This window comes from Microplitis mediator, chromosome 7 (genome assembly GCF_029852145.1).
Source record: "Microplitis mediator isolate UGA2020A chromosome 7, iyMicMedi2.1, whole genome shotgun sequence".
Taxonomy (NCBI): Eukaryota; Metazoa; Arthropoda; class Insecta; order Hymenoptera; family Braconidae; genus Microplitis; species Microplitis mediator.
Genome location: NC_079975.1, coordinates 379,897 through 397,616, shown reverse-complemented (window position 1 = coordinate 397,616; position 17,720 = coordinate 379,897). Strand labels below are relative to the sequence as shown.

The window sequence follows — 17,720 nt, the reverse complement described above, 5'->3', positions numbered from 1 at the left end:
ATTATTATTATTACGATAATTATTATTATTATTATTATTATCATTATTATTATATCTATCCTATCGATTCCAAGCCCTGTGCCATGATTAGATGTAACAGAAATGACAGTCATTAATAGATTAAACTTTACATTAATGATGATTAATAATCATCGTACATGTAATTAAACGCTTAACTATTTAAATGTTAATGATTTCATCCCCAAGTAATTACTCTACAATATTGGTCGCAAAGAAACAAACACAATATTTTGTCTAAGATATAGAGTACAATGAAAATGATTTATTGAAAGAGTAATAAATTGTTAATCATTCAAAAGCAATTGGTATTTTTATCTATTTTTTTGAAAGACGCGCTAACAGAATTAATGAAATATCAAGGTGTGAAACTCGACTTGTTTTTTTTGGTCTACTAGGCAAACGGTCGAAAAGAGAAATCTATAAAATTTAGATGCGCAGTAAATAGAAAAAATGAAGTCATTTCTGCGCCTCCCTTCCAAATACACTAAGGCAGATTAGAAAGAGTCAAGAACAAATACAAAGTGTTGATCTTTTTTAGTAGAAGAGGACAAAACACAGAACAGCTGTAACAAGTTCAAACACGTTTAAATTCACCGATTGTGCGTTCTTACTTATTATTAATTTTTACTCCGTTTCCAAAATTAATTTTGTTGTTTATATAAATATTTTCTATTAAGTTATAGGATAAGTCGCTGTTATAATTTGAATAAATACTCTGGTTAATTTATAAACTAATTGAGAAATTATAATTGAAGCAAGTGGTAATTTTTAGTGTAAACATTAAAGTAAGTCAACAAATATTATCTCAACAATGTCAGACCCAAATTATAGACTTCCATTTGAAACAAAATTAAGCAATTTCGTTAATGGCCATGATGTAGTCCTACGTCACTATAAAATAAAATTGGCACCATATATTCAAGAAAATGAGTTCACTTTTGATGGAGAAGTCGCCATAGATTTTGAAAATTTAAAACCAAGAAATTCGTTTAAATTGAACGCGAAAAATTTGGAAGCTGTCGAGAATGTTATTTTGAAAAAAGAGAATGAAGTTTACGAGTCAAGCGATTATACTGTTACTATTGATAGCACCGACAATATATTGATTATAAACTTTGATAGAGAAATCGCTGTTGGAGTTTATAATTTATACGTCCAGTATAAAGGTCAAGTTCGCGAAAGTACTAAAGTTTTGAAGCATGCTTCTTATTTTGATAAATCTGGGAAAAGACAGTAAGTAACTGATATTACTTTTTTCTATTACGCATTTGAATAGAACAAGTAATGACGTAATGATTATTTATATTTTTTAAATTTTATAATTTAAAAGATGGATGTTACTGAGTGATTTTGAAATTGACGGTATTCAAGAATTGTTTCCATCCTGGAGAGCTGACTGCTGCCACACAAAATTTGAATTTTCCATCAAGCATAATAGAGAATACACAGCATTATCAAATGCGCCGGTAAAAGAAACAATAACAGCAGAAAATTCAGATTTGGTGTGGACAATTTTTGAAAAAACTCCAACTTTCTCTCCAAATCACTTCGCTTTCATTGTTGGCAATTTAGAATGTTTATCTGCGCACGACGATCCCTTCAAAATGTGGCTCCCCAAAAATACAATTGATTATCAAAACAATGACATTAAAATCGTGGAAAAATTGTGGAAAGCATTGGAAGATGTTACCGGTATAACTCATAAAGAGCATAAATACAACAAATTGGATGTCGTCGTTTTGCCGGAATTCATTGAAATTAAACAACGCAATTGGGGACTTTGTATCGTTAAGTAAGTTTTTAATTTATTGCGCAGTACGCAATGTACGTTGTTTCATTGTAAATTCAAATATGGATAATTTTCGTTATAGTCACGTGAGTATCGGATGGAAAGAAAATATCGATAAAACTGAAAAAATTACCACAATTACGAACATAGCTACTTCATTTATCGATCATTGGTTCGGTGGACTTATTCAAAGTGTCACTTCTGGTAGAGGAAGACCTTTCAGCTATGGCCTTCGTCATTATTTAGCTCAACTGATAGTTGATAAGGTTAAATTTATATTATGTTTGATTTAAAAAATTTTAATTAGCTTGTTTTATTATTAATTATATCTAATCAACTCTAGGTTGATAAAACGTTTCATTCCATTGACCGATTAATTAATAGACAAGGGCAAGAAGGAAATTGGGATAAATTTCATTGTACGCTTATATTTTTATTAATATTAGGTATGATAATAATAATAACATTAATTCATTATAAATTGTTACAGATGACTATATCTCACGTACGATTGAAAATGTTTTGGGTAAAGACAACTTCCGAGCGGCTTTAAGAAATTATATATTACATAAGTATGTCATTTAATATCCAGCAGATCAAGTTTTTTTGTAGCTAATTACTGAACAGTTATGATATTTTTTGTTACAAGTGAATCTAAAGACCAAATAGTCAGTCAGCTTTCCGATGAAATCGTAGAAGCATCTGGAGACATGAAAGAATTTATGAAAAAAGTATTGAAAAATTGGAATTATTTTTCGTCATTCCCCACACTCACGGTCACTCGTAATTATGAAGCAAACAAAGCGATTGTTAATCAAGCGCGATTTTTGAATATGCCGGAGTCAGATTGGAGATATTGGGTTCCATTGAATTGGGCAACTCAAGACGAGCCTAATTTTGAGGATACATCTGTAAGTCAGTGGTATGATGGTGATTTTATGAAAACTGAAATTCCGGTTACAGTTGCTGGTGATCGTTGGATAATTTTAAACAAACAACATTTTGGTATTAATTAATAAATGTTTTATAATTAAATGCAAGTCATAATTTTGATTTAAATTTATATTTTTTTGTAAATTTTTTAGGTACTTATCGTGTAAATTATGATGAAAAAAATTGGAAACTAATTATAAATTATTTGAAAACTGATGATTACTCAAAAATTCATCTTTTCAATCGCATTCAGCTGATTAACGATGCATTTACTATTGCCGATTGGGGATTTCTTGACTATAGTATACCTTTTGAACTATCGGAGTATCTTACTCGTGAAACAGAATTCGCTCCATGGGCAGCATTTTTGCATAAAATTAATCAGTTATATTATGATTCATCATTACATATTTCCCCATACTTTGACAATTTCAAGGTCCGATTTTAATAAATATATGACTCGTTGTTTTTGGTTTTTTTCACTATTATTTGATAGTAAATGTATTTATATTTTGTCATTTAGAAATATGTCTTGAAGTTGACTGCCGAATTAGAAAAACGGATTCTACTCGCGGATGAAGCCAATGATGACTTTACTACGCGACTTTTAAGAGTTCCTTTAATGAATCTCCATTGCATTTTTGGGTCAAGTGATTGGGGAAATTATGCCCTTACCAAACTTAAAAATTGGCTCGACGATCCAGATAAATATCCGTAAATATAGTATTACCATTGTATTATTTCATACTCATAAATGAAATTTTCTACTATTATTTTCGTTTTAATTTTAGAATTTTTTCAGAAATGAAAGTTGTGATTCTTAACAATGGAATACGTTTCGCAGATGAAGATACTTGGAATAAATTATGGGAAAAGTATATACTAAATTTACGAGATCCTAAAAACCAAATCACTTCACCTTATAATAGGAGTAGATATGAATTCGTTAAAGAAGAAGAGCTTCTTTATGCTCTGTGTTGTATTTTAAACAAAGAAGTAATAAAAAAGTTTGTAATATTGGTCATGGAAAATGTTATTGAAGACATAATTATACCGGAATTTTTCGAAAAGCTTTGCCGGCTAAATGAAAAAACCGTTGACGCTCTTTTAGACATTGAATCCAACTCCACTAAGGCTGACGGAACGTAATATTAATTTTTTTTATTCTCGACTGTCATTATTGTAATATATAATTATTTTAATTGTTGGTTTTTTTTTTTCTTAGCCCTTTGCTTGATGAATACTTTAGATACGATGCTGTCGACAGTCTTGTAGACTTTGTAAGAACTGATGATCAACTACAAAGAGTATTTATAAAATTTATCAATATATATTACCTCAATGTCAAGAAAATATTTAAATTAATAATTTTTTATCTTTATCATTAATTTTTTTAGTTGAAACTACTTTCGTCTCAGGGCAATACTCTTATTGATGCAGGAAGGATAAGTTATGTTGAAAAACGTATCTCCGAATTCAGTGAAAAATTAAATAAAATAATGAAATATTTTGAGACAATAAAGTAATTAATTAATTAAATTTATATTACTGCCAATACAATGCTTATTGTTATTAAAAAAATATATTCACTTGTTGTTAAAAAAGAATGTCACACTAAATATATATTTTAGAAATACGTAATATAGATTTTTTTTCTTTCCATTTAAAATAATCTGTGTGCTCGTATTATTGCATATTACGAAGGAATTAGGAAGGAAAGTACGAAGTCCCAATCCACGAGTTTGCCACCCTCGCCTTCGGCTCGAGTACGCAATTATACACGAGGGTTGGAATGTCCTACTTTCCTCCCTAGGTGTATAATATACTATTTTTATTTTTTATTGTGATAATTTACGGGTTTTTTTTTGTTTATTTAAATTTTTATTACTTTACACTCGGTCGTAACAATTATCAGTATGAGTAATTCAATTTTTATGATCTAACTCAAAAATAACTATATATTGTTGAGTCATACCATTATCTGACTATATATTGTTGAGTCATACCATTATCTGACAAAATATATATTTATCAAGGATAAGAAGGTAAAAAATAAATTTCAGTAAAATCTTCATGTCAATATTATAATTCGAAACGTCAGATATTGTGGGCAATATTTTACCCGCCAAATTTCGTTTAAGTCTTAATTGATTACAACTGTAAGTAATTTTTTTTAAATTCTACAATAACTTTTTCATAATCAGGTTAATTCGTCTTTTAAAAATATTGATAATTACAAAAATTTCGTGGCGATTATTTCAAAACTCTTTTTACATTTCGGAATGATACACTGTAAAAAATTACCGGGGTAAGTCCAAACGGTGTAGGTGTTAAAATTATCGGTGTTAAATTTACCCCCGAAAGCGGTGTGAAAATAACGACGCCGCCGGTGTAGATATTCTTTACCGGTGTTAAAATATTTTATTTTGTGAATATTTTTACTTATTCGATCACTATACTTGTTAATAAATGATATTTTTTATTAATTTTCATAAAGAACTGACATTTTTTGTGTTTTATAATCCTTAAAGTTAATATTCCAAGCGGATGCAGTTTATCCTACTTTTACACCGGTATTACTCCGCTTTTACACCGGTTTTACTCCGCTGTTACACCGGTTTTACTCCGCTTTTACACCGGTTACCCCGATTTAACACCAGTATTTTTTACACCGGTGTATTACTCCTCCTACACCGGTGTAATTTTATTTTAACACCGGGCGGAGTTAAAACGAGTCCATTTTTAACACCGCTCTTTTTACAGTGTAGAGAACGAATTTATTATCTATTTCGAATCATTGTTTTTTAAAACCAAATAGAATTATACGTGGATTTGACTGATAAATTTATCATTTCAATAGTTTCATTAAAAAAATTATGATAATAAATACGATTTAAAGCAAGCAGCAATATACTGTTGCACGCTTTCATAAATTTTACAGAAATCAAAGAATATATATCATGTATAGAATCGTGTATTAGAAGGCATTGATAAGTAATAATGGTATTAATTTCAAATGAAATTAAATAGCTAGTGTATCAGTGTCGATAAGATATTGATTTTCGACGTCATTATTAATTAAACGCTATGAAGAGATAGAATTTTTCAAATTCAGATAAGGTGAAGCTACGTTGGCTTACTTGATTTTTGAAGTTAGTGTATTCTACAAGATTTTATAATATTGCTTTTATCCACCAAAAATAAATGTTTGTTTTTATCTGTTGATTTGGAATTCGTACTTATAGAGAGCATAAGTACCTATTGTAAAATTTTACTTTAAAAAAAAAGGCAAGAAAAATTTTTCTAGAAAACTCTTGTAAGTTTATCTATATTTATTATTAATTTCGAAATCGTTTGTATATTAATCTAAAAATTGATAGTATTCTTTTAATAAACGATAATAGCCAATAATGTTAACAACACATTCAAAAATTCGTTTGAATGTTTTTACAAAAATTCTAATCTATGGAATTATCATACCATCAATTGTGTCTGCGAGATCGGAAACCTATGACTCTCCTAGTTTACCTGATCATACAATACCGACTCATTATACAATTAAATTGGCGCCAAATATTCAAGATAAAACTAACTTAAGCTTTGATGGTGAATCATTCATTGATATTCAGATTAAAACTGATATCAAAGTCTTAACTTTAAACGCTAAAAATATCCGTATTAATGGAGATATTATTTTGACGAATGAAACACTTACAATAATATTCAAGGACTATTTGCTTGATCCTAAAAATGACTTGTTAGAAATTAAATTCAACGATAAAATATCCAAAGGAAATTATACACTCCATATATCGTATAGTGGTAAAATAAACACAGATTCCATAGAAGGTTTAATTTACAGTACTTATGATGATAAATCAGACGAAAAACAGTAAGTTAGCCCGAGTGGCTTATTCAAAATAACAATAGTCGCATTGATAATTATAACAAAATACATATATTCATTTAATAGATGGTTACTATTGACTAATTTTGACGATAATAATGCTCGTCAAATAATGCCATGTTGGGATGATCCACATCTAACTGCCACTTTCGAAATTTCTGTACAACATGATCGTAAATACACTGCCCTGTCAAATACCCAATATGATTCAATAATAAGCGTCAAAAATAAATTTAATTATATATGGACTAGTTTCGAAAGAACTCCACGTTTATCAATACGCTCGGTGGCATTTGTTTTGGGTGATTTGGAATATTTATCTGATGATAGCAATGCGTATCGAGTATGGACATCAAAAAACTCGAAAAATCACCGAAACTTTTTTGCTACCGTCGGGGGCAAAGGATGGAAAGCGATGGAAGACATTACCGGAATCACCTACGATGAGTATGATCTTAAAAAAGTTGACATCGTCGTGATTCCGACAGAGAACCGATGGAAAATGCTGTTTTGGGGACTTTCAGTCATCAGGTATATCTTAAAATATCGTAAAATTATGATAATTTATTTATTTTACGGTTGATTTTTAGCAAAAAGGATATTCCGTATGACAGTTATGGAAATAACAACCGCGTAGTTAAATTTTTGGTTTCATTGTCACAGTTACTGTACGATCAGTGGATATTAAATGCCGATATTACACTAGATAATTTTGATAATTCATTTTTGAATTACGATTTACGTATTTATGTATCTGTCTGTATGGCTGATCAGGTAAAAAAATTCCATATCAATAATTGGTTTGTAATTTTGAATACATTATTAAAATCGATGAATATAAATTACAGATCGAACAGACTTGGGATGTTAAAGAAAGATATTTCCGTTCCCAACTGGATAATCCCAATAGACGTGCGTACATCATTACTTTTGAACTCTAATATTAACGGTAACTGATAAATTGATTATCTCTTTTTTTGGCAGCTGGTGTCGTATCACGCACTGTCGCTAACATCTTTGGCAAAGATAAATTTCGCAAAGCTTTGCGGAGTTATATAAAAGACAAGTACGTAAATTTTATATTTAACAATTGTTACCAACAAAACTAAGGCTAAATTTAAAAATTTGACAGTAAATTTGGAGCGAACTCATCGGTTGACCTTATTGACGAATACGCTAAAATCTCAGGAAGTATGAATACAACATTCAAAAAAGCTTTATCAAATTGGATGACTACTCTAGGATATCCGATTATTTTTGTATCAAGGAATTACACAACAGACAGGGCCCTCATTACCCAAGAACGTTTTATGAAAAAGGCATACGTTAGTCCGCAATATAAGTACTGGGTTCCAATAAATTGCGCAACTGAGGACAATCATAATTTTGATGATCTTACGGATATTCATTGGTTCGATCCTGATATGAGCTCGTTAGAAATTCCGGCAGCTCCTGAAAATCGTTGGATTATATGCAATAAACGAAAATTCGGTATAATTTATTATTTAACATGTCTCTAAATTTTGTGTGATCGCTGATAACTACGAGCTTATTTATTTTTTAACATAGGTGACTACCGAGTTAATTATGATAAAAATAATTGGAAATTAATCATAGAATATCTTAAAAATGACAATTATTCAGTAATTCATCCACTAAATCGTGCGCAACTTATTGACGACGCTTTCACTTTAGCTGATGGAGCATACATCGGTTATGATATTCCACTGGAATTGATGGGATACCTTAAAAGAGAAACAGATTATCATCCATGGGCTGAATTTTGGCGTCAGCTTGAATATCTATACTACAACTCACCATTACGAACTTGTCATTTTTACGATGCCTTTAAAGTAGTTTGTTTAACTAATTATCACGATAACACTCATAATTTAATGTTATATTTACTATTTATTAGAGTTATGTACTGGAGCAAACTACAGCGTTAGAAAGAACAGTTTTAACTGATGATATGTCCAATGGGGATGATCATTACATGACAAAATTACAAAGAGCATCTCTCTTAAAGTGGACCTGTAGATTTGATTCGTCATTCTGTACAAATTATGCATCCGAAAAATTAACGCAATGGCTTGAAAATCATATTAAAAACCCGTATGTTTTCAGCTTAATAAATATTATGCATTACAAGAATTTGCTATTTTTTTTTTTCTGATTTTTTATGTCTGCAGGATCGATGAGTTTTATATGCCAGTTATATTATGCAGTGGAATTCGCGGTTCCAATAAAGATACGTGGAATCAATTATACAGAAAGTTCATTGTTGATAAAGATGACAATATTTTACGAGCACTTGGTTGTACGTCAAACTTAAATATTTTGAAGACTTTTTTGATGCTAGTTTTTAACAATATGCTACAAAGTTCCAATGATTTTGATGATCTGTCAAAAATTTTTGATATTGTTGCAAACGAAAACGACGCAGGAATTGACGTTATACTGGATGTCCTTTTGGAAATTCAGAAAAAATATGACGACTCGTGAGTTAACACTTGAATTCAATAATGTAATTGATTCTATTTATTGGTTTTTCTATTTTCAGTGATATTCGATATGAGTTTGTACACATTGGCGTATTTGCACTCCAAAGTATTATAAAAAAATCTCATCAACTTGAGAAAGTAAGTCCATTTTTAATTTAATTTCAAATAATGTTATTTTAAAAATTGAAAAAAAAAAATTGTTTTTAGTTTAAAACAATTTTAAACAATGATGCTGCACGAATAAGCCATGATGCGATGCTGAAAAAAATTAATTTTGCTGAAAACAACATTCATATGGTCAACCTCCACTCCCAATTCCTGGTTGAATTTTTTTCACATAAATAATAATGGATTTATTTATGTTGTCTAAGGATGTTGTATTGTTATCCTTGTTCGTATAATGTATTTTTGTGCGTAATTCAAATGTATAAATCATTAGTGTGAAAAATATCACTTTTATTCTATAAAATTGTGCTATAGTTTATAAATAGATTAAAAAATTAAATTTTTTTCTGCTATAAAACATTTTGTAAACTCGTCGTAGTTTTATATATATAGATATCATAACGATAAAATTATATTTTTTGTTAATTGCCCTCGGCAACCTTTACGTTTTACGCAGCAAGTAAATGTTGAAAACTTATCTATAACATTATCAAATAATTAAGTCTTTTGAAATCATAAAAACCCCACTAACTTCGTTCTAAAAAAATTAAGTATCTAATCTTTCTTTTTTTTTTCAATTATTAGTAAAAGCTTGAAATTAAACCTTTGACGTGAATTTCGGTAAGTACATAGATTTCGTACTGCAATTTTATTTTATTGCATTAATTTGTTTTTATTTTTTAGAAAAGCTCACGATGTTAACGAAAAATTTCCCTACTTATTTAGCAATAGTTGTAAAAATTATTATTTATGAATTTTTAATTCCATTGATTGTTAGCGCCAATTATATCTCTGACAATATTACACTAATAAATTTTAAAATAACGCTGGTACCTCACATCGAAAACTTGAATGATTTAACTTTTGACGGCGAAATACATTCTGAAATAGAAATTAAAAATGACACAAATGATCCATTTGTATTTCACGTAAAAAATCTTGAAATTAAAAAAAATATCATTTTGATAAATTCAATGGTGGGATACAATTCAGAAGACTATGATATTGACAATAAATCAGATTTGTTGACCATAAGATTTGCAGACAAAATAACAAAAGGGAATTATACTCTGATAATTATGTATTCAGGTTTAATAAGTAGAAATTTGTCCGAAGCGTTTATTTATATTCCATATCAAGATGAATTCGGTGAACAACAGTGAGCAACTCTTGACTCCTATACTTATTGCTACATTGTAAAAAGAGCGGTGTTAAAAATGGACTTATTTTAACTCCGCCGGGTGTTAAAATAAAATTACACCGGTGTAGGAGGAGTAATTCACCGGTGTTATAAATACCGGTGTTAAATCGGGGTAACCGGTGTAAAAGCGGAGTAAAATCGGTGTAGAAGCGGGGTAACCGGCGTAAAAACGGAGTAATATCGGTGTAAAAGCGGGGTAACCGGTGTAAAAGCGGAGTAATACCGGTGTAAAAGCAGGGTAAACTGCGTCCGCTTCGAGTATTAACTTTAAAGATTATAAAACACAAAAAATATCAGTTCTTTATGAAAATTAATAAAAAATATCATTTATTAACAAGTATAGTGATCGAGTAAGTAAAAATATTCACAAAGTAAAATATTTTAACATCGGTAAAGAATATCTACTCCGGCGGCGGCGTTATTTTAACACCGGTCTAGAATATTTACACCGGCAGCGGTGTTATTTTAACACCGGAGAATTTTTTTTAACACCGGTACAGAATATTTACACCGGCGGCGGCGTTATTTTCACACCGCTTTCGGGGGTAAATTTAACACCGATAATTTTAACACCTACACCGCTTGGACTTACCCCGGTGATTTTTTACAGTGTATAGTAACTCTAGATTAAATGAATTGATAACTATTGATAACTAAAATTTGTATAGATGGTTGCTGTCGACTAAAATTTCAAATGCCCGAGATGCAAGTAAAATTTTTCCATGGTGGTTTGATGACGGCTCGACAAAAACAACTTTTGAATTATCCCTCAGACACAATCTAGATCAAAGAGCACTTTCTAATACACGAGATCGATTCATATTTCTGGCTCCAACTGATTATAATTATAAATGGACAATTTTTGAAAAAACACCATTACTATTTCCTCATCAATTGGCTTTTGTTATCGGTAATTTTGAGTGCTCAACACATTACGATAAAGCCTACCGCGTATGGACGTTAACAGATGCCGATAATAATTACGATAATTTATCTATTATTGGAGGTAAAATATGGAGGGCTATGAAAAATATAACCGGGATAACTAATCACGATAAAATAATTAAAAATTTTGATTTCGTTATCTTACATAATATTACTTTACCGCAAGTCAATCCATTTTATAGCTATGGACTTCTTATCACAAAGTAATTTTTATTTTTTCAACCGATTCCATTGAATCCGCAGATTTATAAGACAACTCACACTTATATTTTTTTAGTAATGAAATTGTCACCTTTATCAAAAATAATTCAGACATCTGGAAACCGAAAACTAAATTGCATCAACAAATAGCGTTTTCTATTTGCATGCAGTGGTATCCTTTCTACAATTTTCAGTCTAATAATGATAATGACGTTCTTCTCAATTATGGAGTTATCACTTATTTAGTAGCAGCTACAACTGATCAGGTCATTCAAAAATCCAATAAATATTTTTTCTTATTATATTACTACGGTAGTATTTCTAATAAATAAATACACATTGCAGTTTTTTGAATCCCCATATGCAGTAGAAAAAATTGTTCATCAGGTTTCTGATTCCCGCGACTGTAAGCTAAATGTTAAAAATAAGAATCCCCTTATTTTTGAATAATGCATCAACTAATATATTATTTTTCACAGTTGACCTCAAGATTATAAAAATATTACATATTATTGGTGAAGTAAAATTGCGTAATTTATTGCACAGTTTAGCCGTGCAAAGGTATTTTTTTATTCTTATCAAATTGATAAATTAAAATAAATAAACGTAGTAATTATGATTAATTGAATAGTCACTTAGGAGTACTGGAAACAAATTATCTTCTCAATAAATATTCTGAGATATTAGGCGTTAATGTTTTGAGAATGATGGAAATTTTGGGTAACTTGTTACTTACGGAAGGATACCCTGTCGTTAACGTAACCAGAAATTACTCAAGACGTTCTGTTACTGTCACACAAAGACGTTTTTCAAAAAATCCCTCAGAAAATTTGAATGAAAAATACTGGATTCCAGTGACTTGCGCAACTGAAAATAATCCAAATTTCGATGACACGGCGGTCACTTGGTGGTTTAATCCCGACTTCAATGATATTATTATTTCGGTAGCAGCAACTAATGATCAGTGGGTTATATGCAATAAGCAGCTGATTGGTAAGTATTAGTTACAATTGTCTCGATTTTATTGCTAGAGTTTGTGTTATAGGTAATTATCGTGTTAATTATGATGAGAAGAATTGGAAACTGATAATCGATTATCTCAAAACATCAAAATATGTAAAAATTCATCCAGTAAATCGTGCACAGATTATTGACGATGTTTTGACATTGACGGAATTTGGACATCTCAATTCAAATTTAGTTTTTGAATTAGATGAATATCTTAAACAAGAAACAGATTCTATTCCGATGACTAGATTCTGGAATTATTTTTTTTATGTTTATGATAACTTTTTTTATCGAAAGCATGACTATTATAGTAATTTCCTGGTAATTTTAAAAAGTTTTTTAATTTTTGACAATTATAGATGAACATAAAATTATTATTTTGTTTTTATATATATTTAGGATCATTTCTTATTAAAGCGGAATAAAAATCTACAAATTTTTTTCTGTAATGTAATGCGTGTTGCTGATCAGAACACATGGGATAAATTATACAAATTGTATAGTCATCACAAAAGAATCGGAATTTATCAGGCACTTGGATGTTCATCAAACAAAAATATTTTAAATAATTTCATGTCAATGGTTCTCAACAGTAACTCCGTAAAATCGAATTTCGTTCTCAAATTGATGTTTGAAATTATCGCAAAAAAAAGTATTATAGGCGTCGATTCTATTCTAGATTTTTTAATAGTCCGCCAACAAAAAGCAAAACTTAAAACGTAAGAATTTAACAATATTATTTTTTTATCAATTAATTTTATTGTTATTATCACTAATTATTTTTATTTTTACTACATTAGTGAGACGGATATCGAATTTATCATAATCGGTACAATTATAGCAAAAAATTTCATCAAAAGTGATTCTCAACTCAAAAAGGTATGAAACGTTTTTTTTTTTATTTTTCAAAGAAAAAATATTTTTTTAAGTAAACAATAATTTTCAACAGTTAAAAAATGTATTGGAAAATGGTAGACCTTACTTTGGAAAACAACGCATGGAAAATTATTACAGGATCGCCGAATCCAATGTTCACTCCTCAATCTAATTCCAACGAAAATTACTTGCTTTTTTTTTTATAAATCAAATTACTCAGCAATATCACTGTCATTTGGCAATAAATAAATAAAAATAAAAAAAAATAAACTCTCATAATTTTTGATTATTTTTAATAAATGCCCAGTAGTAATGCAAATTTCGAGATTCACCGAGTGCACAGAGAATAAAATAAATATTAAATAAAATAATTCAAGGAAACTGAGTGATACCGGACGTCGAATAAGAGCGCCAGGATATAACTGTAACTTGGCCAAAATGCAATACCCATGACTGCCACTAACCCTAGTACTAGTACTATAGTAATACTATTTCTCTACAACAACTATTATACGACTAGAATTCCTATACGGTATCGAATCGTAGGGAGAAAGATATATATTCAAGTTCCCGAGTAACATCAGATTTGCATACAAGAGTACTTTGAACATACTCAGATATTTCTCCGTGACAATGTCGTAGACTTTAAATTCACGTTAAGGAATTACTTCAGCGGCAATTTACTCATCTATTTTATGTATTACATCTATATATATATATTATGTCTTTTGTCACTTACACTGGGAAGACATTTAATTTTCAACTCGAAAACTCTAAACTCTAAACTCGTTACTTGTTAATTCTGACGTCGTGTCTTGTCATTTACGGCCGCATTGTTTCTACTGAAAAGTAGTACTTTCTTTCTAGTATTTCTTACACTTGTCACTATTTTTACTTACACAATAGTGGTATTATTTTTATTACAACGATGACAATGTCAAGTCTGATGCAATTAAACAACTTTTACTAAATTTATTGCTAAAGTATTTCGCGAACAAGAAAATTTACTGATATAAACGAATAGAGTTGTAGTTATTTTAAGTAATGAAAGTTTCATTTGTACCAAAGTTTTATTAATTCATTATACCCTGAAATTTATTAGTATATTATTTAATTTAAATGCAACTTTTAGTTATTTACTTTACAAAAGTTATGAATTATTTATTATTATTATTTTAATAATAAAAATGAAGATCCATCTTAATTAATTCTTGAAGCTCGAGTCATTCAAAATTTAAAGTCAGCTTAATAATAGATATGTATTCAATTTAAATATTATAGCTCGTAAAAAAAATTAAATCCTTTATAAAATCAGATAAAAAAATATCTCTATCAATGTGGTTAATAGTTGATCTTGTTTTCGTTAAAGAATAGAATGAAATGAAATGAGATAAAAAGTTTATAAAACTTGAAAGAAAAATATAAATCCGCAAATCCTCAATTAGCGTTATTTCTTTTGGTTTGCTCGAATAAACGGATGGCAGTAATGGCTAGATGGAGTTGGAGTAAAATTGGAGAACGAGTTTCCAATAATATATATAATTACAGAATATACAGAAACGATGAGAGAATATCGTGGGTCTTTGACCAGCCATGCTGATGCACACGTCCCAATTACTTGAGCAAAGAGTAAAGATTTCGTGTGAGTTGTTCATCCCGAACAAGCTTTTTTTTTCTTTCTTTATTTTACTCTTCGAGATTTTTCAAATTTTATTTTATTTCTGTTCACCTCACTCGTTACTCTACCTCCAGTTCATTTGAGATGTTACGTGTCACGTCATCATTACTCGTGTTAATACAACTAAACTCTATTGTTTCAATTGCACAAGAAAATCATTCTCCGGTTCTTCTGTTTCCTAAAAATTCCGTTTTTCAGGTAAGAGTTGCCATTAAATTCAAAGAATTTATTTTTATAAAATTGTTTGGTTTTAAATCATTACCGATTAGCATAAATCTAATATTCAAGCTCCCATTAGTCAGCTATAAATTGTTAATCCACTTATAAATTTATTGTGTGATAGCAAATAAATTAAACAATAAATGCCACTTAGTTAATATTTAACTTGAATATAAAAACAAACAATCAATCTAATAAGTAAATAACAGCCAACTGATGTTAAAATTAATTCCCGAGTATGATTACCGTGCAAACAATTATTATGTTAAGTTTTGAACAAATTTTGATATTCAAATTTCATAATTTTAAATAAATAAACCACTGAATAAACCGATGAAATATTTTTTAGTGCACGATAAAAATATGTCCTAGTTTAAATAAACATATTCATCAATCACTTGTATTTACATACATATGATAGATACGATTTATTCACATGAAAACAATGAATTGATAAAATACTATCTATATTATTATTATTTTTGTTGTTGTTGTTGTTATTATAGTTTACTATTGGAGTGTCTGTGCCATTGTTAGCAACTAATAAAAAAGGTAACGTTGTTTTCTCAGCTGGATTTCAATTTAATTATGCACTGCCCTGGAATTTAACTCAATTACAATCACCGACTATTGTTCCCTCACGTCATACTGATGACTTTGATCTAAAGAATATTTATATGTCTATTGAAAATTTATTAGATCGGTAAGTTTATTTATGATCAATTTAAAAAAAAAAAAATTAACCGTAGATAATATAAATATAAAAATAATAAAACAAAGATATACATATATATGAAATAGTAAAATAAATTAGTGGAATATAATCGAGCATTGAAATCGTTTGCAGTGTACCGCAGTGGATTATCGAATTTCCTAACCTACACCCACGTTATTTTATATATTATATACGAAGGACGTTAACTGCTGCGTTTGCGTGTCGACAATGGCACTGAAAATCCCCAGCGATTCCTGCTGCTGAACGGTTTAGAATAATACACATTTATTTGTTTAAACGAGAGCAAATAAAGTATTTAAGTTGTATCAACTCGTTTTGTTTTATCCAGCCGCATTAATTTTATCATGCCAATAGTTGAACCTTGTCCATTATTTTTATCCTTATTTTCATTTAAAATTTAAGTAAATAGTTTATTATATATAATTACAATTAACAATATAATTAAAGAAAACAAAGAGGTAGCATGTGAAGTAGTATCTTTTGTTGCTGAATAAATTCTGGCATGTTCCAATTAATTTAAGTCCCGGCAAATTTAATTCCACTACTTCAGTAGGTACGTTTGAGAAACAGTTAATACTTTATGAGACTTGTCTCTATTAAAGTTAATTTATTTATCAGGTAATTAACAATTAAACGACAGAATAAATAAAAAAATATTTATTCGGACGATTTAAACTTTTAATTTAGATTTTTTTTGTCTCGTTAGTAAAGCTTTCTTTGTCGCTGTAGTTATATACAAGCAAACTGTTCGAGATAAAATCACGAGCAATTTCGCGCGTACACCTTTCGTAATGAATTTTGTGTTGCCGCGGGGGTGGAATCAAGTCCACTCGAGAGAATCGATTCTGGTCTCTCTTTTCCTCTTCCCAGTCCAACCAATACCAGTACCAGTACCAGTACCAGTACCACCAGCAACTAAAGTAAAAGTACATAAAGAAAATAAAAGAGTAAAATGAGACTCAAGTACTCTCTTTCTCTTTTACTTGTCCACACTGTAGTTGACGTCACTGTCGTTGTCACGATGTCATTGTTGTCATCGGTCCTCATTCCTCGTCCTCATCCTCGTCTTCGTCTTTATCTTGCTTGTTGTCGTCTCGTCAAGACGAGCCACTAATTATCGCCACTCAATGTCGTCTATGCGATTATAATACAAAATCTTAATTATTCATTAAACATATTTCTTTTTTTTTTTTTTTTCAAATTAATTACTTAAAGGTTTTTTTATTTATTAAAACTTGTACTTGCATTCTTTGAGCAGTTGACTTAAAAAAAAATTAAAATCTACGTAAATTATTAAGAACGACAAAAATTTTAATTAAAAATTAAATTTTCTATAAAAAATATTGTTGTAAATTTACAGTAAAATTTTTTACTAAGACTAAGAATAAATTTTAGTATCCATCAAGTCAACGTAAATTAAAATAAACTGTTGTTATTATTATGACTATTATATACAGTCCATTAATTATTTAAATTGCTGATGACGTTATTTCCGAGTAATAATAAAATGCAAAGCTTGTAATAAAATCAAGTATAT

The 17,720-nt window shown here is 29.4% G+C and overlaps 3 protein-coding genes across 3 annotated transcripts; all 3 read left to right on the top strand.

Moving 5' to 3' along the window:
• Window positions 1–471: 471 nt before the first annotated feature.
• Window positions 472–10,301, top strand: LOC130670990 (putative aminopeptidase-2). Its single transcript, XM_057474644.1, has 24 exons — window positions 472–620; window positions 699–1,254; window positions 1,352–1,813; window positions 1,893–2,076; window positions 2,154–2,229; window positions 2,301–2,382; window positions 2,460–2,815; window positions 2,896–3,179; window positions 3,267–3,457; window positions 3,535–3,888; window positions 3,969–4,050; window positions 4,141–4,197; window positions 6,148–6,635; window positions 6,717–7,181; window positions 7,241–7,424; window positions 7,499–7,562; window positions 7,635–7,716; window positions 7,783–8,141; window positions 8,220–8,503; window positions 8,569–8,765; window positions 8,843–9,151; window positions 9,214–9,292; window positions 9,362–9,940; window positions 10,004–10,301. Exons 2-23 carry the CDS (start codon window positions 833–835, stop codon window positions 9,497–9,499), a joined length of 5,199 nt encoding a protein of 1,732 aa, XP_057330627.1. The 5' UTR covers window positions 472–620; window positions 699–832; the 3' UTR covers window positions 9,500–9,940; window positions 10,004–10,301.
• Window positions 10,294–14,238, top strand: LOC130670989 (uncharacterized). The gene is made up of 10 exons (XM_057474643.1): window positions 10,294–10,478; window positions 11,189–11,526; window positions 11,778–11,932; window positions 12,012–12,072; window positions 12,146–12,227; window positions 12,298–12,576; window positions 12,665–12,995; window positions 13,074–13,393; window positions 13,475–13,553; window positions 13,624–14,238. Exons 1-10 carry the CDS (start codon window positions 10,294–10,296, stop codon window positions 13,720–13,722), a joined length of 1,929 nt encoding a protein of 642 aa, XP_057330626.1. The 3' UTR covers window positions 13,723–14,238.
• Window positions 14,239–14,936: 698 nt separating this feature from the next.
• On the top strand, window positions 14,937–16,497 carry LOC130671682 (uncharacterized). The gene is made up of 3 exons (XM_057475731.1): window positions 14,937–15,426; window positions 15,954–16,150; window positions 16,295–16,497. Exons 1-3 carry the CDS (start codon window positions 15,313–15,315, stop codon window positions 16,398–16,400), a joined length of 417 nt encoding a protein of 138 aa, XP_057331714.1. The 5' UTR covers window positions 14,937–15,312; the 3' UTR covers window positions 16,401–16,497.
• Window positions 16,498–17,720: the final 1,223 nt, after the last annotated feature.